This window comes from Coregonus clupeaformis, chromosome 30, assembly GCF_020615455.1.
Source record: "Coregonus clupeaformis isolate EN_2021a chromosome 30, ASM2061545v1, whole genome shotgun sequence".
Classification (NCBI taxonomy): Eukaryota; Metazoa; Chordata; class Actinopteri; order Salmoniformes; family Salmonidae; genus Coregonus; species Coregonus clupeaformis.
Window position 1 is genome coordinate 18549515 of NC_059221.1, and position 24957 is coordinate 18574471.

At 45.7% G+C, this 24957-nt stretch overlaps 1 protein-coding gene across 1 annotated transcript in view; it reads right to left on the reverse strand.

The window, feature by feature from the left end:
- Positions 1-24957, reverse strand: part of LOC121545737 (plexin-A2-like) — a 294265-nt gene that overhangs the window by 163882 nt on the left and 105426 nt on the right. Inside the window, exon 4 of the mRNA XM_041856524.1 lies at positions 7164-7298. Within this exon, the coding sequence (XP_041712458.1) occupies positions 7164-7298 (135 nt within the window). The remainder of the gene's footprint in view (positions 1-7163; positions 7299-24957) is intronic.

Below are 24957 nucleotides of genomic sequence, written 5' to 3' on the forward strand. Positions count from 1 at the left end.
AGTGTCACCCCCTTTGAAGAGGGGGATGACCGCGGCAGCTTTCCAATCTCTGGGGATCTCAGACGTTACGAAAGAGAGGTTGAACAGGCTAGTAATAGGGGTTGCGACAATTTCGGCAGCTAATTTTAGAAAGAAAGGGTCCAGATTGTCTAGCCCAGCTGATTTGTAGGGGTCCAGATTTTTCAGCTCTTTCAGAACATCAGCTGTCTGAATTTGTGTGAAGGAGAAGTGGGGGGGGCATGGGCAAGTTGCAGCGGAGGGAGCAGAGCTGGTGGTCGGGGTAGTGGTAGCCAGGTGGAAAGCATGGCCAGCCATAGCAAAATGCTTGTTGAAATTCTCGATTATTGTAGATTTATCGGTGGTGACAGTGTTTCCTAGCCTCAGTGCAGTGGGCAGCTGGGAGGAGGTGCTCTTATTCTCCATGGACTTTACAGTGTCCCAAAACTTTTTGGAGATAGTGCTACAGGATGCAAATATCTGTTTGAAAAAGCTAGCCTTTGCTTTCCTAACTGATTGTGTATATTGGTTCCTGAAAAGTTGCATATTGCGGGGGTCTACTAGGTGTGTGTGCACCCACTGAGCAGGCCTTGGGTTCATCTGGTCTGGTTTGGCCGGCTGGTCCGGTACGGTCCTGCCTGCCCGGTGCCCCGCTTGCCTGTGACCGTGGGCTGCCTGGCGCAGGAGGACAAGCTGCCAGACCTGCATCATATGCATCACACTCTCCGAGGGTGTCTCACAGGGAGTTGGGATATGCAAAAAACACATTTCCAATTCACACATGCGTGTTAATACACACTTGTACATGTGTGAAATAGGACAAATATAAGCATCCACCAAATTATTATTATCATATGCTGTGTGTCTGTTCTCCAAATGGTTGTGCTGCTGTGGTAAACACAGAGCGCTGTGAGAGTTGATTGTTTTCCTGCTGAACACAGCGGTGGTGACAGCTCTGACCTTATTCTACCCAGAATACAGCAGCGGCTAGAAGCAAGAAACAACAGTCCACCTAGATGAATTGTCTCTCCGTCTCTCTGCCTCTCTCGTCTCCGTCTCCCTCCCCCTCTCTATCTCATCTGACTTTACTCTCTCCTCACTTTCTCCCCTCTATCAGAACAGAGCTCCGCTGGGAGGACTCATCCCACAATGTCTCTCTGGCCGTCTCTCTCTATCTCTCCCTCTCTCTCTATCTCTCCACCCCGACAGAGCTGTCAGACAGATCTGTAGTGCTTGATGAACTGAATCTATATTCAGTGTTGTCCATTCAGTCCATTCAGTCTGAAGACTCCCCTCTCTTCTCTTCTTTGCAGATGGCTTCTCATGGTGACTTGATGCAATAACGTAGGGTGTTCCTATAGAGGCCTATTTTTGATTTAACCTTTATTTTAAAAGCAAAAACACAATCATAAACAACAGTTACATTTTTCTGCTAAACTGCCTGAGCTGCACCAGAACATCCCATTTTAATGAGATCTGCAAATTGTTCTAGCAGTGGGGTGCATTAAAACTAAAAGCGAATTTACCTCATTCGGTTGAGACCTGAGGAACATCGAGAGTCAACCAACCCTGTGAACGTGTTATGTAACCCGTGTTTTTATTGATATGCTAATGTAGTGTTTGTGTAGAGAGTAGAGAGCTGTAGAGTGGCTCCAGGCAATATCCCTCCATTCTGACAGTATCTCCTCTAGATCCCCTGGTTGGCAGGGCCACAGAGACAACGTGACACGTTATTGGCAGACAGGTGCTCTTTGATAGGATCCAAATCAGTCAGTGTGTGTCTGTGTTGTGTGTGTTAGTGATGCGCGGGTTGACTCATAACCTGTTGTCTCCGTGGTTATATCCGCGGGGCGGGCAGGTTTAGGGTCATGAAATATTGTGTGAACGAAGGGCGGGTGGTGGGTGGTGGGCGGGTGGCTGGTGGTGGGCGGGTGGTGTGCGGGTTGAATGAAGAGAAAACGATGCATAAACAATCTGTACATGTATAATTATTGTGGCATTCATATCTATACACTCTTAGAAAAAAAGGTGCTATCTAGAACCCTTTCCACAGTGGTTTCTACATTGAACCCAAAATAGTTCTACTTCGAGCCAAAAGGGTTCTACCTGGAACCAACAAAGGTTCTTCAAAGGGTTCTCCTATGGGAACAGTCGAAGAACACTTTTACGTTCTAGATGGCACCTTTTTTTCTAGGAAAAATATTTAGTCAGCCACCAATTGTGCAAGTTCTCCCACTTAAAAAGATGAGAGAGGCCTGTACTTTTCATCATAGGTACACGTCAACTATGACAGACAAAATTAGATTTTTTTCTTTACAGAAAATGAATTTATTTGCAAATTATGGTGGAAAATAAGTATTTGGTCAATAACAAAAGTTTCTCAATACTTTGTTATATACCCTTTGTTGGCAATGACACAGGTCAAACGTTTTCTGTAAGTCTTCACAAGGTTTTCACACACTGTTGCTGGTATTTTGGCCCATTCCTCCATGCATATCTCCTCTAGAGCAGTGATGTTTTGGGGCTGTTGCTGGGCAACACGGACTTTCAACTCCCTCCAAAGATTTTCTATGGGGTTGAGATCTGGAGACTGGCTAGGCCACTCCAGGACCTTGAAATGCTTCTTACGAAGCCACTCCTTTGTTGCCCGGGCGGTGTGTTTGGGATCATTGTCATGCTGAAAGACCCAGCCACGTTTCATCTTCAATGCCCTTGCTGATGGAAGGAGGTTTTCACTCAAAATCTCACGATACATGGCCCCATTCATTCTTTCCTTTACACGGATCAGTCGTCCTGGTCCCTTTGCAGAAAAAACAGCCCCAAAGCATGATGTTTCCACCCCCATGCTTCACAATAGGTATGGTGTTCTTTGGATGCAACTCAGCATTCTTTGTCCTCCAAACACGACGAGTTGAGTTTTTACCAAAAAGTAATATTTTGGTTTCATCTGACCATATGACATTCTCCCAATCCTCTTCTGGATCATCCAAATGCACTCTAGCAAACATCAGACGGGCCTGGACATGTACTGGCTTAAGCAGGGGGCCACGTCTGGCACTGCAGGATTTGAGTCCCTGGCGGCGTAGTGTGTTACTGATGGTAGGCTTTGTTACTTTGGTCCCAGCTCTCTGCAGGTCATTCACTAGGTCCCCCGTGTGGTTCTGGGATTTTCGCTCACCGTTCTTGTGATCATTTTGACCTCACAGGGTGAGATCTTGCGTGGAGCCCCAGATCGAGGGAGATTATCAGTGGTCTTGTATGTCTTCCATTTCCTAATAATTGCTCCCACAGTTGATTTCTTCAAACCAAGCTGCTTACCTATTGCAGATTCAGTCTTCCCAGCCTGGTGCAGGTCTACAATTTTGTTTCTGGTGTCCTTTGACAGCTCTTTGGTCTTGGCCATAGTGGAGTTTGGAGTGTGACTGTTTGAGGTTGTGGACAGGTGTCTTTTGTACTGATAACAAGTTCAAACAGATGCCATTAATACAGGTAACGAGTGGAGGACAGAGGAGCCTCTTAAAGAAGAAGTTACAGGTCTGTGAGAGCCAGAAATCTTGCTTGTTTGTAGGTGACCAAATACTTATTTTCCACCATAATTTGCAAATAAATTCATTAAAAATCCTACAATGTGATTTTCTGGATTTGTATTCCTCAATTTGTCTGTCATAGTTGACGTGTACCTATGATGAAAATTACAGGCCTCTCTCATCTTTTTAAGTGGGAGAACTTGCACAATATGTGGCTGACTAAATACTTTTTTTCCCCACCGTATGTGACTATGCGTGTGTGTGTTGTGTTCCTATACAGCAGTAATACCAGTATAATAGCTAGCGCTATAAGGAACAGCCGGAGGCTGGATGATGGAAGTCACTAGAGGGGAGCTCAGTACTGAGCCGGCCTCATGCAGGGAGAGCTAAGAGAGAACACGCATTCTCACAGTCATCTACGCAGGTACTTATGCATACCCTCACAGATAAAATATGAATGTGGATCACTGTATATCACATCATATCCGCCATGCAAAATATAGGACAAATAATATGAGAAGGAGTATGGCGTAGATAAGGCTAGTGATTTAAAGCAGAGCCACAGAGAGGCAGACAGCCTGGTGAAATATGAGCTCTGCACTTGTAAATGGGATATTTGATAACGGCAGGATCAGAGTGCAGTGAGATATTTGGTCCAGACAAGATCAGAGTTGTGTTATTGATAGGGCCACAGGATGATGGATGTGGTGGAGAGATGTTCAGTTAGAAACCTACATAACATTAGCCATAAACTGTGTGGTTTCAGCCTGCTGTAGCAAAGCCTTGTGAGTTGCAGACATCATTTACATTGTAGTCATTTAGCGGACACTCTTATCCATAGCGACTTACAGGAGCAATTAAGGTTAGTGGCTTGCTCAATGGCACAACGACAGATTTTCACCTAGCCAGCTCAGGGATTCGACCTAGTGACCTTTTGGTTACTGGCCCAACGCTCTTACCCACTAGGCTAACTGCCGCCCATCATACATGTAGCCTACTGTACTGTATGTAATCGGCTAAACCAATTCCTCTGAGAGAGAATGTTTATCTTGCGTTTTGCACCCTGCGGTATCTAAAGCTAGTAAACTTGCCCTGGTTAGTATACAGTTCTACTGAGGAAACAGTCCCGAGAGTAGGATGGGAGAGGGAGGGTTTCATCTCATTATGTTCTCTCCTATAACACCTCATCAAACAAAGAGGCTGGGGGTCTCTCTCTCTCTCTCTCTCTCTCTCTCTCTCTCTCTCTCTCTCTCTCTCTCTCTCTCTCTCTCTCCCCTCTCTCTCCCCTCTCTCTCCCTCTCTCTCTCTCTCTCTCTCTCTCTCTCTCTCCCTCTCTCTCCCTCTCTCTCTCTCTCTCTCTCTCTCTCTCAGCCTCCTCATCCCTGCGCCAGACACACACACAAAGTCTCATTGTTATTCCGAGTAGGAAGCAACAACTGGAGCCAAATCTGTCCGCTCTCCCCTCTTCAATTTGCTATCACCCCCCCCTTCATTCATCATCTACTTAAATCATGTGTTTCGCCTCCAACGCCTCAATGATGGAACAGGGTGTTCTCTCTATCAGAGGGAACCCATGATGTTGTGAAGCTGTGATCATGGCATCATATGGGCAGTAGACACAGTGGAATAAGGGTAGTGATGTCAGTATTATGTGCTCTTTAAGGCAATGAGTCATTGTCAAATGACTGGCTGTATACAATGTACAATGTTATTCACTATTAGTCTAGGAATGTTGTGGTAATGGTCTGGTCTAATGACGACCATCCCAGGTTTCCTCATGGCTATATTCTGTAGTAGCAGTGATAGGAGATATTGTATCATTCGGACTACCCTGTACTAAGAAATTATCTCCTTCTGCGTGAGAAAAAAACAGCATGTTACATAGAGACATCACATGATAGATCATCACACTTAGAGATACAATCAGAACATTGACATGACGATAAGCTCAACCAATAGCCATGTCCCAATGAAGTAGGCTAGAGAGGCTAAGGCAGAATGTCAGTATTCGCTGAGAGTTACAGGAAAGAGAGAAAGACAGGGGGTAGCGATGGACAGAGAGACAGAGACGGAGAGAGAGAAAGAAAGAGAGAGAGGGAGGGAGAGTTGTGGGTGTGTAGTATAGAGCGTGTCTGACTTGGGCTGAATCCTAATCCCATTACTCTGTGAAGTGTGACTGAGAAGCAGACCTCTTGAACATGCACAGCAACAAGCATGGCAACAAGTCAATGGCAGTGTGACGTCCTCATCCACATTCTATATGCCCCCACTAGCACCTGGAGAGACAGACAGACAGAGACAGAGAGACAGAGAGAGAGACAGAGACAGAGACAGAGACAGAGACAGAGACAGAGACAGAGACAGAGAGAGAGAGAGAGAGAGAGAGAGAGAGAGAGAGAGAGAGAGAGAGAGACAGGCGCCCACTGCCAGAATACTAGTGACATCAACAACAATGGTCACGTCACTACTCTTCTTCACACATGACTGAGTGAAGAAAAGGACCCTACGGAGATGACAAATCAAAGCCAGCACCGAGTCCCAAGCACAAACGGAAGATATGGAAATGGAAGACAGTCTAAAATACATAAACACCTACCAGCAGCCAAGCAACATACACTGGGCATGTGCAGGAATCAGCCCAATCAGGGATGCCCATTCCTTTGCTTTCATGATCATGTGACTAGAGGAGACTACACGGGCTGTTGGTGATGGCAGGTCGTCTAGATAGAGTAGTCAGTAGCTGGCTGCCACTGTATTAAAGCCTTGTCTTATCCTGAGCCAGTCTCCTACCTTGTGTGACTTGCCTCAGTCCCTCCTCAAGCCCAATGGAGGCCAGTTGTTTTCTCTTTAAAGATGAAGATAGGAGGAGAGGAGAGATAGTTATCTATCACCTCTGTATGACAGTGTAATGCTGTGTAGCCGGATGTCTTTGAGGCTTTGCTCTCTTCTCCTCTGAGCCTGTTTAATATGAGGGCCTATTGATGGCTATCTGCTATCAGCTGCTGCTGATGGTGGTGGCCACGCTTTGTCACTTCATTAGAAGTGTGGTGACGGGGTGACCTTGCACTTTGTCTCCTCCTCCTCCTCACTCCTCCAGCTGTCCCTCTTCCCCTCATCACTCACTCTTTCTTTCTTCAGACCACGCAGCCAGTTCTCTCTCTCTCTCTCTCTCTCTCTCTCTCTCTCTCTCTCTCTCTCTCTCTCTCTCTCTCTCTCTCTCTCTCTCTCTCTCTCTCTCTCTCTCTCTCTCTCTCTCTCTCTCTCTCTCTCTCTCTCTCTCTCTCTCTCTCTCTCTCTCTCTCTCTCTCTCTCTCTCTCTCTGTGTTCATCTCTCTCTCTCTCTCTCTGTGTTCATCTCACTCTTCTCACTCTCTACCCTACATCCCTCTCCACCCCGCTTGCGTGCCACCCTGGTTATTTATAGTTTCCAACAAGGGGGTGGGGAGGGTGGCTACCAGAGCGTGCAAACACACACACCAGGGTGCCACTTTTTGATGTATCATTTCCAAACTGCTTGATATCAGCTGTACGTACAGTCACAATGTACCCCTGTGATCTGTCTTCTACCGAACAGCAGCATTGTGTGTGTGTGCGTGGGTACGTGTGCGTCAATGAGTGTGTGTGTGTTGCTTCACTCACCTGTCTCTCTGACATGACGTAGAGGTAGTTGTGGTCCAGAGAGAAGGCCATGTCTCTGAGGATGGGGCTGCCGTCCTTGATGACCAACATCGTCTCATACTGCACCCCACCGTGAGGAGGACCGTCCACACGGATCTGACCGGACAGAGAGACACACAAAGTGTTAACATTACTGTATTAAACTCACTGAGGTTAGATATTACTGTATTGTATGAAAAAGTCAATATGATGGTAGTATAGCATTTCAAATGAGCTCACTATAGATAATATTGTCTCAAACATGCCATTGAGGATCTCAATGTTAAATCCACATGCTAACAAGGATTTTGTCTTTTTTCTGACCATGGTGTAGGGCAGTGTTTCCCAAATTCAGTCCTCGGGACCCCAAGGGGTGCACATTTTGTTTTTTTCGCTAACCACAGCTGATTCAAATGATCAAAGCTTGATGATTAGTTTATCATTTGAATCAGCTGTGTAGTACTAGGGCAAAAACCAAAACGTGAACCCCTTGGGGTCCCGAGGACCGAGTTTGGGAAACCCTGGAGTAGGGCATTAGTACATATTTGAACCTCTGATTGAAAACACATCGCCACAGTGTAATAATATTCTAAATGTCTCGTTTCAGGGCTGCGTTCAGGACCACGACCCTATGTGACATACATCACCTACGCGTCTTGTCTAAGAATCAGTTATCACTTCCAAAATAAAGGTGACAGTAAATCTCCGGAGGGACCATGGGATCCTGGCGACTGGCGGTGGCGTGAGAGAGAGATAGCTGTGTGATGTCACATGTCACGGGTCGCTGTGGTAACATGAAAGCTGATGGCTCTATCATCTGTTGGGCCCCTCCCACCTCTCTACACCCGTATATCTATTCGCAGGGTGACAGGCCCAAAGAGCACCCTGGCCCCACAACGAAACCCTCACCCCTACTGCACCCCCTCAGCCCCACCCCAGGGGGTCGTCTCAAGGTCACATGTCTGTCATGAGAATGTCCTCCGGGAGGAGGGGCGAGGGTGGGGCAAAGGGGTAAGGGGCGGTTATGGGGGCTAAACACAATAGAACAAAGGTGAAGGAAGTTGAACTACAGCCCTGATTCATTGCCTCAAAGCCTAGAGGTTAGCCAGATCCATAGAGCAGGGCCGTATGGTTCTGTATGGGTGAGGAGCACAGCTCAAAGACTGAATAGCTTCTGAACAGAAGCTGAATGTGAAAACCAGCGGTTCCATTCCATGTCAGTCCTGACCCTTACCCTGCCTAGCAGCAGCGTAATGCAAACACAAGCCTAGTAGCAGAGCTACATATGTGAAAACCATACGCACAAGGCAGGATGTGGGGGAGGCACCTGCCCAGCCTTAATCTGGCTACTGACATTTACATTTACGGCAGAGAGGGAGATGAAGAAAGAAAATCATAAAAGCAAATATGTGAATCCATAAAGCATGAGGGAGACATGCCATGAGTAGTGCTGAGATGCTGCTGTTGACCCGGGGTGAGTGGGGGTGTGTGTGTGAGAGAGCGAGAGAGAGAGAGTCAGCGTTTGTGTGTGTGTGTGTGTGTGTGTGTGTGTGTGTGTGTGTGTTGGGCTCATGGTGCTAATGTTTGCAGAGAGCAGAGGGAGCCCACTCCAGGATCTGGGCTCTCAGACAGCTCTCCACAGCCCTCCATGCATGTGTGAGAAAGAGAGTCTGTGTTTGTGTGTTTGTGAGAGAGAGAGTAGGTATGTGTGTGTGTGTGTTTTTATCTGAGGGGACTAGCTGTCTCTCTGTCATGTAGAGCTATATGCCCCCCTAGGTATAGGGCTGGCTGTTTGCAGCCACAGGGGACCACTAGATAACTCTGACCTTCCACACACAATGTTTGCACTTCATCTGAATCATATCACTATCACATAACACACACTGTCCAGAGAGCACTGTACACAGTCACTGCCTAGTCACACACACACACACACCTTTGACAGTCCACCCCTCTGCTCCCTGTCCCCCTCCCCCAGCCCACTACAGAAGACCTCGACATGCACGCACAAACACGCACAGCTGTTTTTCACATTAAGGGGCCGTATGGATAGACGGATGCTGTTCTGTAGAGGTACTAAACTCCCAAATGATACACTCCACAAGTAGGGAAAACCATTCCAGGCATGCAGCTTGTGAGGTAAAGTACTTGAACATCTCCCTTGACATTGTCAGATAGAGGCACTTTACAGTGCCCCGTGTAGCTCAGTTGGTAGAGCATGGCATTTGCAACGCCAGGGTTGTGGGTTAGATTTCCACGGGGGGCCAGTATGAAAAATAATAATAATTAAGCACTCAACAAACTGTAAGTCGCTCTGGATAAGAGCGTCTGCTAAATGACTAAAATTTAAAAAATTTAAAAGTACAGAGAGATAGAAAGAAAGGTGGAGAGAGAGAGAGAAGACTTGAAGCAGGTAAGGGAGGAAGCAGAGCTTGGGGCTGAGTGCACTGTAGTGGTGAGGTACAGTGGATAGTGAACCCTGTAGGGAAAACCATTCCAGGCATGCAGCTTGTAAGGTAAAGTACTTGAACATCTCCCTTGACATTGTCAGATAGAGGCACTTTATAGAGAAATAGAAAGAGAGTTGGAGTGAGAAAGACAGAGGGGAAGAGAGGTGTTGAGAGAGAGAGAGAAGACTTGAAGCAGAGCTTGGGGCTGAGTGCACTGTAGTGGTGAGGTACAGTGGAGAGTGAACCCTGAAGTAGGGCTGATGCCAGTGGGCTTCTATCCAAACAGAGAAGGCTCTCCTATCTATCACATCTAACCTCACTGTAGGTCTGACACCTGTATTTCCTCTACCCCAATCTCCCTTTCCCTCTCACCTACACTCTCAGCATTATTTCCTCATACACTCACACTGGAAACCTGCTCAGTCTGCATCTTGACCCCTCAATTATTTATCTATAGGCTATTGGGAGAGAGTTTCTAACAGTTACAGTGGGGGAAAAAAGTATTTAGTCAGCCACCAATTGTGCAAGTTCTCCCACTTAAAAAGATGAGAGGCCTGTAATTTTCATCATAGGTACACGTCAACTATGACAGACAAATTGAGATTTATTTTTTGCAGAAAATCACATTGTAGGATTTTTAATGAATTTATTTGCAAATTATGGTGGAAAATAAGTATTTGGTCACCTACAAACAAGCAAGATTTCTGGCTCTCACAGACCTGTAACTTCTTCTTTAAGAGGCTCCTCTGTCCTTCACTCGTTACCTGTATTAATGGCACCTGTTTGAACTTGTTATCAGTATAAAAGACACCTGTCCACAACCTCAAACAGTCACACTCCAAACTCCACTATGGCCAAGACCAAAGAGCTGTCAAAGGACACCAGAAACAAAATTGTAGACCTGCACAAGGCTGGGAAGACTGAATCTGCAATAGGTAAGCAGCTTGGTTTGAAGAAATCAACTGTGGGAGCAATTATTAGGAAATGGAAGACATACAAGACCACTGATAATCTCCCTCGATCTGGGGCTCCACAGAAGATCTCACCCTGTGGGGTCAAAATGATCACAAGAACGGTGAGCAAAAATCCCAGAACCACACAGGGGGACCTAGTGAATGACCTACAGAGAGCTGGGACCAAAGTAACAAAGCCTACCATCAGTAACACACTACGCCGCCAGGGACTCAAATCCTGCAGTGCCAGACGTGTCCCCCTGCTTAAGCCAGTACATGTCCAGGCCCGTCTGAAGTTTGCTAGAGTGCATTTGGATGATCCAGAAGAGGATTGGGAGAATGTCATATGGTCAGATGAAACCAAAATAGAACTTTTTGGTAAAAACTCAACTCGTCGTGTTTGGAGGACAAAGAATGCTGAGTTGCATCCAAAGAACACCATACCTACTGTGAAGCATGGGGTGGAAACATCATGCTTTGGGGCTGTTTTTCTGCAAAGGGACCAGGACGACTGATCCGTGTAAAGGAAAGAATGAATGGGGCCATGTATCGTCAGATTTTGAGTGAAAACCTCCTTCCATCAGCAAGGGCATTGAAGATTAAACGTGGCTGGGTCTTTCAGCATGACAATGATCCCAAACACACCGCCCGGGCAACGAAGGAGTGGCTTCGTAAGAAGCATTTCAAGGTCCTGTAGTGGCCTAGCCAGTCTCCAGATCTAAACCCCATAGAAAATCTTTGGAGGGAGTTGAAAGTCTGTGTTGCCCAGCGACAGCCCCAAAACATCACTGCTCTAGAGGATATCTGCATGGAGGAATGGGCCAAAATACCAGCAACAGTGTGTGAAAACCTTGTGAAGACTTACAGAAAACGTTTGACCTGTGTCATTGCCAACAAAGGGTATATAACAAAGTATTGAGAAACTTTTGTTATTGACCAAATACTTATTTTCCACCATAATTTGCAAATAAATTCATTAAAAATCCTACAATGTGATTTTCTGGATGTTTTTTCTCATTTTGTCTGTCATAGTTGACGTGTACCTATGATGAAAATGACAGGCCTCTCTCATCTTTTTAAGTGGGAGAACTTGCACAATTGGTGGCTGACTAACTACTTTTTTTCCCCACTGTAAATGTACCACCCTCCTCTCCTTTCTCCTCTCCCTCAGAGGGTATTACACTCCCTCCTTTACAGAAACCCCCTCTGCTGAGCCAACGTGAACCTGAAGGCTCCAGAGTACTGCCACTTCCCTTTCCCTGGCCTCATGTCAACACCTCAGCCATTATCAACCCACTGTAGGCTACCTCACTCTCCCCAGTGGTGAGAACAGAACCAGATTAACAGAGGCAGGGACACAGATGAAGATGGATGAGACTGTTGAAAAACACTGTACATGTGTGAAAGGGGTTAGACCTTCAGCAGACCATTGTTCATAGAAACACACCACAGCTATGGGGCCATGCACATTGTTAGCTAGCTAAAGGTTTATTTTAGTTTCACAATCATGAACCTTGTTTGCTGATCTAGAGTTGACTTCTGGACAGACTGGGGTGCATTCATACGGTATGGCATAGATACTATGCCAGCGAGAGCACTAACGGAATAAGTTTACAGGGGGAAACTGGGGCAGAAATAGGTGTTTAGGTTGCACTCAACTATCTCCTTGGTCAGCTAGAGAGCTATGAATGGGAGCAATGACTGTGGAGAGTGCAACCGTTCAGTCTCTTCATTCACCCGCTGGAGAAGAGAGACCCTACGCTATACCATATACAGAACCAGCTCAGGACCATGGCAGCAGGGGTGAAGGGTAGAGGGGGGTCTGTGGCAGGGGCTTCTGAAGCCCTGGGTCCCATAGGGGCCCCTGCCAGCTGGGCTCTTTTGATTGGGGCATGTAAGCACCCTGGAAAAAGCTTTTGAAGATTGACCAAACTCCAACTCAAACTGCTCTTCTCTTCTTTCCCCTCTCTAGTTGGGAGGAAGTCTGCCAGGTCTGGATCTCTGAGTGGGGCTGTCTGGGTAAAGCAATTTGTCCAGGGAAAGGGCTGAATAAATCCAGGGGAAAAGTGCATTGAATGTGTGTAGGGGAAACGGGAGGATGTTTAGTTCGCTCAGTTCACTCTATAAATACAACATATTTTACATTATAAATTCATTCAATATACAAACGGTTCAGACTTAAGAATGACTCCCCTGAACATACAGTATTGGCCTTCTAGAAGAACATGTCTTCCTAGACGTGTAGCACTTAGCAAGGAGACATGTAGCACATTGAAAGAGACTAATTTAACTTCAGGATTTGAACATGGAAATATGTTTTCCTTTTTAACAGCAAAACATTGGCAGTGAAGTTGGTCTAGTTGGTCTATTAGTATGGTGCATCCCATTTGTGATGATATGCTGCTTATCTTTGACATTCAAGAATCTCCTCCAGCTCGAAAACATACGATTCTCCTTGTCTTAAAGATGCACTATGCAGAAATCGCTCTTTCATTTCCTGGTTGCTAAAATTCTAATTCTAGTTTGCCAAATGTCCGTTTATGTGACAAAACAAGCAAGTTTAGTGTAGAGGACCATTGTACCATCTAAACCGCTGTGAAATATATTTGCCATAACCAAAAATATTGTATTTTCAGCTGTTTGAAGCTGGTATACAAAACCGAAAGTAGAAGATGCAAAAACTAAACTTATGAACAGGAAGCATAGAAATGGCGCAGATAGAACAGATCTACCGCTTCTTAGACTTGCTTTCAATGAGAATTACAGATATACAACACACATTTCTATGTGAATTTGGTCGGGTCACCCAAAAAGTTACATATTGAAGCTTTAAAGAAGCCTTTTCCTTTAAACAGCAGTGAACTATGCAGATACACTGCTTAAACACATTTATGTCACATTTGGATATAAAACTATTTTCCATCCCCAGCCGTGAGGTTAGTGTGTGTGTGAACGAGACGTAATACATTTCCTATGTTATATCTGTGCCAACACTAACAGGTATACTGAGGGTGACTGGCGGTGAATGTGCTGCACTCCAATACTAACAACCATAGAATTACTACTTTATACTATTATAAATCTATTTATATTACCACAACTAAGATGGTCTTGCAGACCGCATCCCATACTCCAACACTTCTACCAGACTAGAGGAGAATTTCCCAACAGTTATCTGTTGAGGAGATTATATAAGTTAGTTAGAAGCAAAAACAATGCATCAGTATACTATACGTAGGGCCAGCACCTATTGAGAGAGCTAGCTGACAGAGAGAAGAATCTCCAGGCTTGAGGAGAATCTCCCAGTACAATCTGTTGAGGAGAATATGGGTTAGAGAGCGAGATGACCCAGATGGGTGTATAGAGCCAGCAGCTCCCAGTGAGAGAGCTGACTGAGAGAACAGAGCAGAGCATAGCAGGACCCCTACCACACCACTGTAATCTGTCCCGCAGCTAGCCTATCTAGCCTCCAATCTAATTCTGCACTAATCCATTCCTGCCCTGTTCAACTGTTGTGGCTGGCGATAATATAGATAGGATAGGCGCTCAGCTGAGGCTGCCTGGGCTTTATCTGCCTGATCCATGCCACACACTGGATTAGATTCCATAAAAGCTGTGTCCCAAATGGCACCCTATTCCCTCCATAGTTTACTACTTCTGACCAGGGCCCATAGGGGACTAAAGTAGTGCATTTTAGGGATAGCCCTGGTCTAAAGTAGTGCATTATAGGGATAGCTTGGTCTAAAGTAGTGCATTATAGGGATAGCCCTGGTCTAAAGTAGTGCATTATAGGGATAGCCCTGGTCTAAAGTAGTGCATTATAGGGATAGCCCTGGTCTAAAGTAGTGCATTATAGGGATAGCCCTGGTCTAAATTAGTGCATTATAGGGATAGCCCTGGTCTAAAGTAGTGCATTATAGGGATAGCCCTGGTCTAAAGTAGTGCATTATAGGGATAGCCCTGGTCTAAAGTAGTGCATTATAGGGATAGCCCTGGTCTAAAGTAGTGCATTATAGGGATAGCCCTGGTCTAAAGTAGTGCATTATAGGGATAGCCCTGGTCTAAAGTAGTGCATTATGGGAATAGGGTGCCATTTGGAATGCTCTTCCAAGCACTGTGCCCACATGACCCTAATAGTGACACACCCAGCGGATCTCTGCCAGAGGGGCTCAGGTGTTACCATTGTTACCCACTCAGTCAAATAGACACGGGTTAGAGGGGGTTGAAAGAAGGGCACAGCCCAAATAAGGCCTGACCAATCAATCCTATTTCATCTGATGGAGACCAATGGTGCCACATCACGCAATAGAATGTGATCTGTGATGTGGTTTATCCTCCCAGGAAGCCTGCTAATAACTGATGGGCTGTAGCAGCACCACTGTGAGAGGCAATGGAGCTCATCTGAAAGCCTCCATGGTTTGATGGTCCTGTGTGATGGCCCACTGCAGTGCTCAGCACTCCTTCTCACACTAGCCTGATTTCTATGTCAACTGTCTCTCAGTATTCTCTGCTCTGGTCTATGTGAATGAGAGGCCTAGTTAGTCTGTTCTGGTCTACTATGTGAATGAGAGGCCTGGCTATCTGACCTCAGTGTGTACCAGTCCCGGCCAGGCTGTGAGCCCACGTGTCTGGGTGAGAGGAGGGTGACACCTGGGTGGGAGGTGTGGTATGTGCTGATGGCTCCATCCTGGCCCCCGTGGCCCTGGCTGATGGATGTGGCCACATCAACACATCCTTGGGGGAGAGGGAGAGCTCATCAGGGTCGGTGCCCAGGGGGAGTGTGTCACCCTGGGGTGAAATTCACCACCCACACACCAGGAGTAAGGTGCCATGGCCGTGCCACACTACCACATCCTCGCCCCTGAACCATCCAGCGCCATATCCTTACCTCCACTCTAGACACACACACACCTACAGTACCCATCAATTCACCCAGGACAGGACAGGACAGGGCAGGGCAGATGAACACTGAGCTACAGCTAGATTCACTTCCTCTATCACCTCATACGTCCCTCCTGGAAGTCCCTCTTGAAATGTAGCAGACTCCTATTGTATTTCTTTACTTCAGGTGGAATGGAGGGAGGGTGGATAATAGTATTTCTTTCGCATCTCTCTCTCTCTCTCTCTCTCGCTCTTTAAAACACATTTGCATGCACACACACACAAACATTCACAATCTCTCTCTCGCTCTCTCTAACCGGGTGGGAGAAAACCTGAGCTCCTCTCTGCCTGGATAACACATCTAATTCATCACCAGTGTCAGCCTGAACTATTCTGCCGTCAGCAGAATCTAAAAATGTTTTGTGTGTGTTCTCTGTCTGTGTTCTCTGTGTGTGTGTGTGTGTGTGTGTGTGTGTGTGTGTGTGTGTGTATGATGGCTTTTTGTTCTGTTTCCTGTTGTACGATGTAAGCCCTCATAAGGGGCCAGCACGACTATGTTCGATATGTGTCACTTCCCATCCCAAACACTCCTGAATCCTGAGCTCAGAGTAGGCCTCTCTCTCTGTTTGACTGGCTCTCAAGAAAAGACAGGCTATGTGCACACTGCCCACAAAATGAGGTAGAAACTGAGCTGCACTTCCTAACTTCCTGTCAAATGTATGACCATATTAGAGACACATACTTCCCACAGATTACACAGACCCACAAAGAATTTGAAAACAAATCCAATATGGATAAACTCCCATATCTACTGGATGAAATACCACAGTGTGCAATCACATCAGCAATATTTGTGACCTGTTCCCACAAGAAAAGGGCAACCAGTGAAGAACAAACACCATTGTAAATACAACCTATATTTATGTTGATTTATTTTCCTTTTTGTACTTCAACTATTTACACATCATTATAACACTGTATATAGACATAATATGACATTTGAAATGTCTTTATTATTTTGGAACTTTTGTGAGTGTAATGTTTACTGTACATTTTATTGTTTATTTACTTTTGTTTATTATCTATTGCACTTGCTTTGGCAATGTAAACATATGTTTCCCATCAAAATAAAGCCCTTCAATTGAAATTAAAAATTGAGAGGGAGGGAGCATGTAATAGTGCTCTTATAAAAGGCTAGGTGTGAACCAGTTCTATACCCTGCAAACAAAGGACAGAGTGCAGTTTTTAAAATGGCATCAAAATCCAAAAAGTCACACACAAACCAAGGATAGGTCAGTTTGAGTAACTACTGTAGTAGAGGTAACAAAATGATTCGTATTACTGACTGAACCTGCTGTGTCAATCAAAAACGGATCATAATTTAATTGAAACTTCTTCCTCCCTCTCCAAGTACACTTTGAACCTTTCTAGATGCTCAATTAAAATGTCACTTCACTAATTAAGTAATTTACCTGCAGGCTATTGTATCCTGTCTTTCCCTTGTCACTTCTCATATTCACATTCCTGTTTCAAACATATATAGGCCCAGACTCAGCCACAGAAACACTCCCCATCTCCTCCCCTCTCCTCTCCTCCTGCTCTTCTCCCCTCCTCTCCCTCTCCCCTCCCCTCCCCTCCCCTATCTCCTCTTCCCCTCCCTCCCCCTCTCTCCTCTTCTCCTCCCCTCCCTAGCTCCTTAAGCAAACTGGCTGAGGCCTAAATGTCAGTGCAGTAGTGACTGCGTTGCCAGAAACACCACCTGATTAATATCATAAATCACTTTCACACACTCCAGTGGTGCTCTTGCTGGGCTGAGCTGGGTTCATTTAGGTTTTTGGTTTTCCCCTCCACTGGCAAACATGTTCCTGTGGTTGCAGTACACAAAACCACCTGATGATGACAGTGGCGCTATATCAGACACTATACTTTATATGGGCTAGAGTCAATACAGGGCAATTACATCATATACCTGGCCAGGCTCCATAAACCATATTGATTGGTATAGCTGCTGCTATGTACAGCTGGGTTAACCCTCTCCTCACAAATGCCTCTTCTAATCAGTATTTCTAGTAAACATCATATAGAACAGTGTACATTTCTATGACCTATTCCATCGATCAGCATTTACGGTATAGATAGATTACAGGGTTAATGCCAGTATTGACTGAAGTCCTGGTGAGGAGCATTAATCTCACTCACTCACTCATTCACTCACTCTCTCTCTCTCTCTCTCAACTGAAACACCTACATACAGTTGAAGTCGGACGTTTACATACACCTTAGCCAAATACATTTCAACTCAGTTTTTCACAACTCCTGAAATGTAATCCTAGAAAACATTCCCTGTCTTAGGTCAGTTAGGATCACCACTTTATTTTAAGAATGTGAAATGTCAGAATAATAGTAGAGAGAATTCTTTATTTCAGCTTTTCTTTCTTTCATCACATTCCCAGTGGGTCAGAAGTTTACATACACTCAATTAGTATTTGGTAGCATTGCCTTTAAATTATTTAACTTGGGTCAAACGTTTCGGGTAGCCTTCCACATGCTTCCCACAATAAGTTGGGTGAATGTTGGCCCATTCCTCCTGACAGAGCTGGTGTAACTGAGTCAGGTTTGCAGGCCTCCTTGATCAGACCAGAGGACATTTCTCCAAAAAGTACGATCTTTGTCCCCATGTGCAGTTGCAAACCGTAGTCTGGCTTTTTTATGGCGGTTTGGAGCAGTGGCTTCTTCCTTGCTGAGCGGCCTTTCAAGTTATGTCGATATAGGACTCGTTTTACTGTGGATATAGATACTTTTGTACCTGTTTCATCCAGCATCTTCACAAGGTCCTTTGCTGTTGTTCTGGGATTGAGTTGCACTTTTCGCACCAAAGTACGTTCATCTCTACCTGAGCGGTATGACGGCTGCGTAGTCCCATGGTGTTTATACTTGCGTACTATTGTTTGTACAGATGAACGTGGTACCTTCAGGCGTTTGGAAATTGCTCCCAAGGATGAACCAGACTTGTGGAGGTCTACAATTCTTTTTCTGAGGTCTTGGCTGATTTCTTTTGATTTCCCCATGATGTCAAGCAAAGAGGCACTGAGTTTGAAGGTAGGCCTTGAAATACATCCACAGGTAGGCACAAAGTAGATGTCCTAACCGACTCGCCAAAACGATAGTTTGTTAACAAGAAATTTGTGGAGTGGTTGAAAAACAAGTTTTAATGACTCCAACCTAAGTGTATGTAAACCTCCGACTTCAACTGTATTAGTGTCAGCGTTTTCTCCTGTTCCCTTGTATTGTTTAAATAGAAACCATACCAGTGAATTCGAGTGTGTGGTGAGATGAAATCAGGAGTAACCCTAATCACCCCACACACCACACAAACAAAACACATGCACACACACACACACACACTCACACTCACACACACACACACACTCACATTAAGCCCAGCAGTACAATAGAGCAGGACATATTTAGGCTCACATTAAAAAGCTGAGCGGGGCCCAGAGAGAAGTGGACACCGTCTAAGTGAGTTCACAGAGAGCAAGGATGGAGGGATGGGGGAATGGAGGCATTGGGGGGAAAGAGGGATGGAGGCATTGGGGGGATAGAGGGATGGAGGCATTGGGGGGATAGAGGAATGGACGCATTGGGGGGATGCCAAGTAATGAGGGAGAGCTTGGCTTGCTTATGTTGGAGAGGACTTAACTCTGTCAGAGTCTGGATGGATGACTGTTATGGTGGCCCCGTGTAGCTCAGTTGGTAGAGCATGGCGCTTGCAACGCCAGGGTTGTGGGTACGGTTCCCACGAGGGGCCAGTATGAACAAATGTATGCACTCACTAACTGTAAGTCGCTCTGGATAAGAGCGTCTGCTAAATGACTAAAATGTCAAATGTAAATGTAAGACTGCTATGGAGTTTTAAGATGACTGTTCACCACAAACTACTAAAGCTCTCAATTGGCATTCTCATTTGTCTCAGAGTGTCTGGGATATGTCAGATCTACAGGGCTTATAGTGTCCTATGTTCTACAGGGAGTGAGAGAGTTGAGACAGAAAGCTGTGGAGCAAACCTGCCTGAGGGCATATAGAGAGCATAGCACTGTATATAGACTGGGTATCACTGTAGAGAGGTTATCACTGTAGAGAGCGTGTCACTGCCAGAGGGTACGGCGGGCATAGCAGACCCCGGCAAAGCTCATCTGAATGGGCAAACTGGAGTGAGTGGCACACCAGCAAACTTCTTAGGGTTCAACTAACAGACAGCTAAACTAACTCTACTGTCAATTACCATGGGACTAGGAGCTAAAAACAAATGTCAACCATTTTCTCTGCCTCAAAACAAAAATAAATATCAATTTACAGGGAACTTAATTTGCTGTCTGAGACTGAAGGCTGCTTCAAAGAAATCTGCTCACTCGAATTGAAGATGAGCATGAAACAAGATCTTATACTCACATAATTTGTGTTTGGAGCGAGAGAAAACTATTTAGATGGATCAAAAACATGGAGTGAAAATATAAGCAAACTGCAGAAAAAATTTAATCATTGGCGACAGGTAACAGCAACCTTCAGAAGTAGCAACATAGTGTGTCTGTGTGTGAGTGTGTGCGTGCCTGTGCACCGATGGACTGATAATTACTGCACTTTTATCAAAGCAACTTCAAAAAGTCAGCGGCGGACAAAAATATGAATATTTCTTCCGTGACTAATATCTCCCCCTTGACCTAACTTTTTTAATCAGATAACATAGAGATAGAAATCCAAAAGCAGCTGAAGGAAACTTCAGAAAGGGAGATATTAGAAAAAAAAAGTGTTACAATTTATTTCCGTGGATTTAAGGGTTTAAATGTTGAAATAAATCAAATCAAAATCAAATCAAAGTTTATTGGTCCACAGACTGCGCCCCGGCCTAGTCATGTGAAATCCATAGATTAGGGCCTAATTTATTTATTTAAATTGACTGATTTCCTTATATGAACTGTAACTCAGCAAAATCTTTTAAATTGTTGCATGTTGCATTTATATTTTTGTTCAGTATATAATGGTGCGTATAGACAGTATGGCCAGTATATGAATATAAAAGGTCTGTACAGCAGTAGTTCTATAGGATGAGCCTTGACTAGAATACAGTATATACATATAAAGTGGGTAAAACAGTATGTAAACATTATTAAAGTGACCAGTGTTCAATGACTATGTACATAGGACAGCAGTCTCTAAGGTGCAGGTTAGAGTACCGGGTGGTAGCCGGCTAGGAACAGTGACTAAGGTTCAGGGCAGGGTCTTGGGCGGAGGCCGGCTAGTGGTGAGGGTTTAATAGTCTAATGGCCTGGAGATAGAAGCTGTTTTTCAGTCTCTCGGTCCCAGCTTTGATGCACCTGTACTGTCTCCACCTTCTAGATGGTAGCGGGTTGAACAGGCCGTGGTCGGGTGGCTGAGGACCTTGATGAGCTTCTTGGCCTTCCTGTGACACCGGGTGCTGTAGATGTCCTGGAGGGCAGGCAGTGTGCCCCCGGTGATGCGTTGGGCAGACCGCACCACCCTCTGGAGAGCCCTGCGTTTGCGGATGGTGCAATTGCCGTACCAGGCGGTGATACAATCTTACAGGATGCTCTCAATGGTGCATCTGTCAAAGTTTGTGAGGGTCTTAGGGGCCAAGTCGAATTTCTTCAGCCTCCTGAGGTTGAAGAGGCGCTGCTGCGCCTTCCTCATCACACCGTCTGTGTGAAGGAACCATTTCAGGTCATCAGTGATGTGCTCGCTGAGGAACTTGAAGATTCTGTCCCTCTTCACTGTCAGGTAATAGTGAGAAGAGAAAATACAGTGAGCACTATCCCAAAATAAGACCATATACCTGAACTAAGCTAATATATTACAGTTATAATGTACTGTATATAATCAAATCTCCTGTCTCTGACCTGCACTATATGGTTCATGTTGTACTTGACATGGCTGAGGCTACAGTATTAGTCAGGGGTGAGTGATCCTCATACAGATTAATGTATTATATCACTATAAAGCTGTGACATGCTATGCTGTCTTTATCAGGCACACATTAGTAGCAGCAGCTCCTTCATGACACGTTGCCTGCTGCCCATTAGGCCTGACAGCAGCCACTCTGCAGATTGGAGACCTTAGGTGACTGGAGCCTGAAGAGGTGGGGGGGTAGAGAGAGGGGAAATAGGGACAGTCAGGGAGAGCAGGGAAGGGCAGAGACAGAGCGAGTGAAGAAAGAGAGAGAGAAGAGAGCGCTTAACCTTTAAAGGGGAGCAGGGGATGGCAGAGACAGAAAGGAAAGTGAGGGGGAAGAGATAGGGGGGAATGAGAGAGAGAGAGAGAGAGAGAGAGAGAGAGAGAGAGAGAGAGAGAGAGAGAGAGAGAGAGAGAGAGAGAGAGAGAGAGAGAGAGAGAGAGAGAGAGAGAGAGAGACGGCTGGGGAGAGAAGGGTCAGAGAGTAGGAAAGGAAGGAGTGAGGGATGCAGCTAGGGAAGCAGCACCCTAACAGTGGGTCAGGATCTCTCTCACTCTCCCCCCTAGCTTCTAGCCTTCCACCCCTGGGCTCCCTGCTCCCTCTCCCTGCTCCAGGCTCTAGGCTCCACTGGGGGCGTGGCGAGAGGTGGATGTCATAACCTTAGACCTCTCACTGGCTACATTTAAGAGGCCCTGGATAATTACAACTCTCTGTTCCTCTGTATGTGTACCTCTCTCTGAAATAAGAAGAGCTATGTGTGTGTGTGTGTGTGTGTGTCTATCTTTCTGAAGAAAATGAGAGGAGAGAGAGCCATAATAACCTACAGACCTAGCTGAGCTGCCAACCCATAACCCCCTGCTTTGCTGCAGAGGCACCCCAGCAGCCCCATACACAGCCCTGTTTTGGGATTCCTACGTAATGAGATTCTCTTCTCCACACAACATGCACACACGCACACATACGCACACACACACAGCCTAATCTCATTAGTCCAGGTCTATAAAGATATGTTATGGTCTCCAGAACCACAGGAGGTCAGATAGCATCAGAGCGTTAGGGCAGACCTAACCCCCTGTATGTCCTCCACAGAGACATCATGGTAATACGTATGTGTGTGTGTATGGGTGTGTGTGTGTGTGTGAACTTGTGTGTGTGTGTGTGTGTTCAGACCACAGTTGAGAAAAAGGAGGGGGAGTGGCTCTGAAGACCACCTCACTACTCATAAATCCACATAATACATTTTTGTAGAACCCAGTTCAAAGCCAGGAAGGTTAATATATATATATTCATCACTGCAGGCTGCAGCTAGCCATGTAGACTGTCCTGTGGGGGGTGGGGGAACAGGAGAAAATGAGGGATGGAGGGATACTGAGAGGGAGAAGGAGAGGGAGAATAGAGGATATGAGAAAGAGAGAGAGTGGTTGTCTCTGCAGTGGGACTCCAGGCTGAGATAAGGCCAGACAGGGCTCCCAGGAAGCAGCCAGCTCATCCATCTCTACAGACCATCTGATACGACTGACCCAGCCATCTCTGCCTGGACCTGTCAGCTCTGCTCTGCTCTGGGCAGGCCTGGGATTTATCCAAGCAAAGGCAATGGACCAGCCAGTGAAGCCCTCTTTCCCTCTCTCAGACACAAGAGGGAGGGGAGAGTTAAGTTGAAAGAGTCCAGTTGGCCTGTCCTAACCCTATAGGACCAGCCACTCTCCTTCTTCTTGTCCCAGACAAAGACACAGGGATGGGGGGAGAGTGTTTAGGGGGAGAGAGTCTCCTGGGCCTGTCTTGGCCTGGGGTCTATTCACAAGGACAGTGCCCGGTCAAAGACACCACACATAGGGGAGGGGTGAACACACTGTACTCATTGAACCCCACACTGAACTCCCTCCTAAAAATAAAAGCAGGCCACAACCATGGAGCCGCTGGACGAGGGGTAGGTTACCATGGCAACCCACCTCCCCTCTGGCACGAGAGCGGCAGGGTATTCAGAGGAAGTGTGTGTAGTGTTGTGGTTAGCAGTGACACCATTAGTTACCCTGTCCGGTGTACAAAACATGTTAAGTCATCAATATATTGTGTCTCTTCTCTTGAGCTAATGGATATTAGCATTCTGATCAGGAAGTTAAAAGGCTGTGTTGTGTTCTTTATGGATTATTGGGTTGTTACGTGTTCCCAATCCCTGGTGAATACATTCTATTAAACTGACTGACTGGCTGACTGAGTGTGTTGTGTTTCTGTTCAGCAGGGTCGTTCCAGCACAAACACTGTGATTACATCCCAACTGGCACCCTATTACCTACATTGTGCACTACTTTTTACCAAAGCTCTATGGGCCCTGGTCAAAAGTAGTGCACTAAATAGGGAATAGGGTGCCATCAGGGATGCAGTCTGATGCTGCTGTATGAGAATCCAAACAGGATATGTTGGATCAGCCCTCCAGTTAACTCTGCTAATCACACCCCGCTGTTTCCTCGCTCCGGTGTGTGTGTGTGTGGCTTGCACGTGCATCCTCACAGATCAATATTGCTGCATACACTGATATTGAGGATCATGCTCTTGAAACCCGATTGACACGGGTGGACTATTGAACTGTATACTGTCTGTATATACAGATGAAGTCGGAAGTTTACATACACTTAGGTTGGAGTCATTAAAACTTGTTTTTTCAACCACTCCACAAATTTCTTGTTAACAAACTATAGTTTTGACGAGTCGGTTAGGAGATCTACTTTGTGCATACCTGTGGATGTATTTCAAGGTCTACCGTCAAACTCAGTGCCTCTTTGCTTGACATCATGGGGAAATCAAAAGAAATCAGCCAAGACCTCCGAAAAATATTTGTAGGCCTCCACAACTCTGGTTCATCCTTGGGAGCAATTTCCAAACGCCTGAAGGTACCATGTTCATCTGTACAAACAATAGTACGCAAGTATAAACACCATACGACCACACAGCCGTCATACCGCTCAGGAAGGAGACGCGTTCTGTCTCCTAGAGATGAACGTACTTTGGTGCGAAAAGTGCAAATCAATCCCAGAACAACAGCAAAATACCTTGTGAAGATGCTGGAGGAAACAGGTACAAAAGTATCTATATCCACAGTAAAACGAGTCCTATATCGACATAACCTGAAAGGCCGCTCAGCAAGGAAGAAGCCACTGCTCCAAAAACGCCATAAAATAGCCAGACTACGGTTTGCAACTGCACATAGGGACAAAGATAGTTCTTTTTGGAGAAATGTCCTCTGGTCTGATGAAACAAAAATAGAACTGTTTGGCCATAATGACCAACGTTATGTTTGGAGGGAAAATGGGTTTTTTTGCAAGCCGAAGAACACCATCCCAACTGTGAAGCATGGGGGTGGCAGCATCATGCTGTGGGGGTGCTTTGCTGCAGGAGGGACTGGTGCACTTCACAAAATAGATGGCATCATGAGGAAGGAAAATTATGTGGATATATTGAAGCAACATCTCAAGACATCAGTCAGGAAGTTAAAGCTTGGTCGCAAATGGGTCTTCCAAATGGACAAT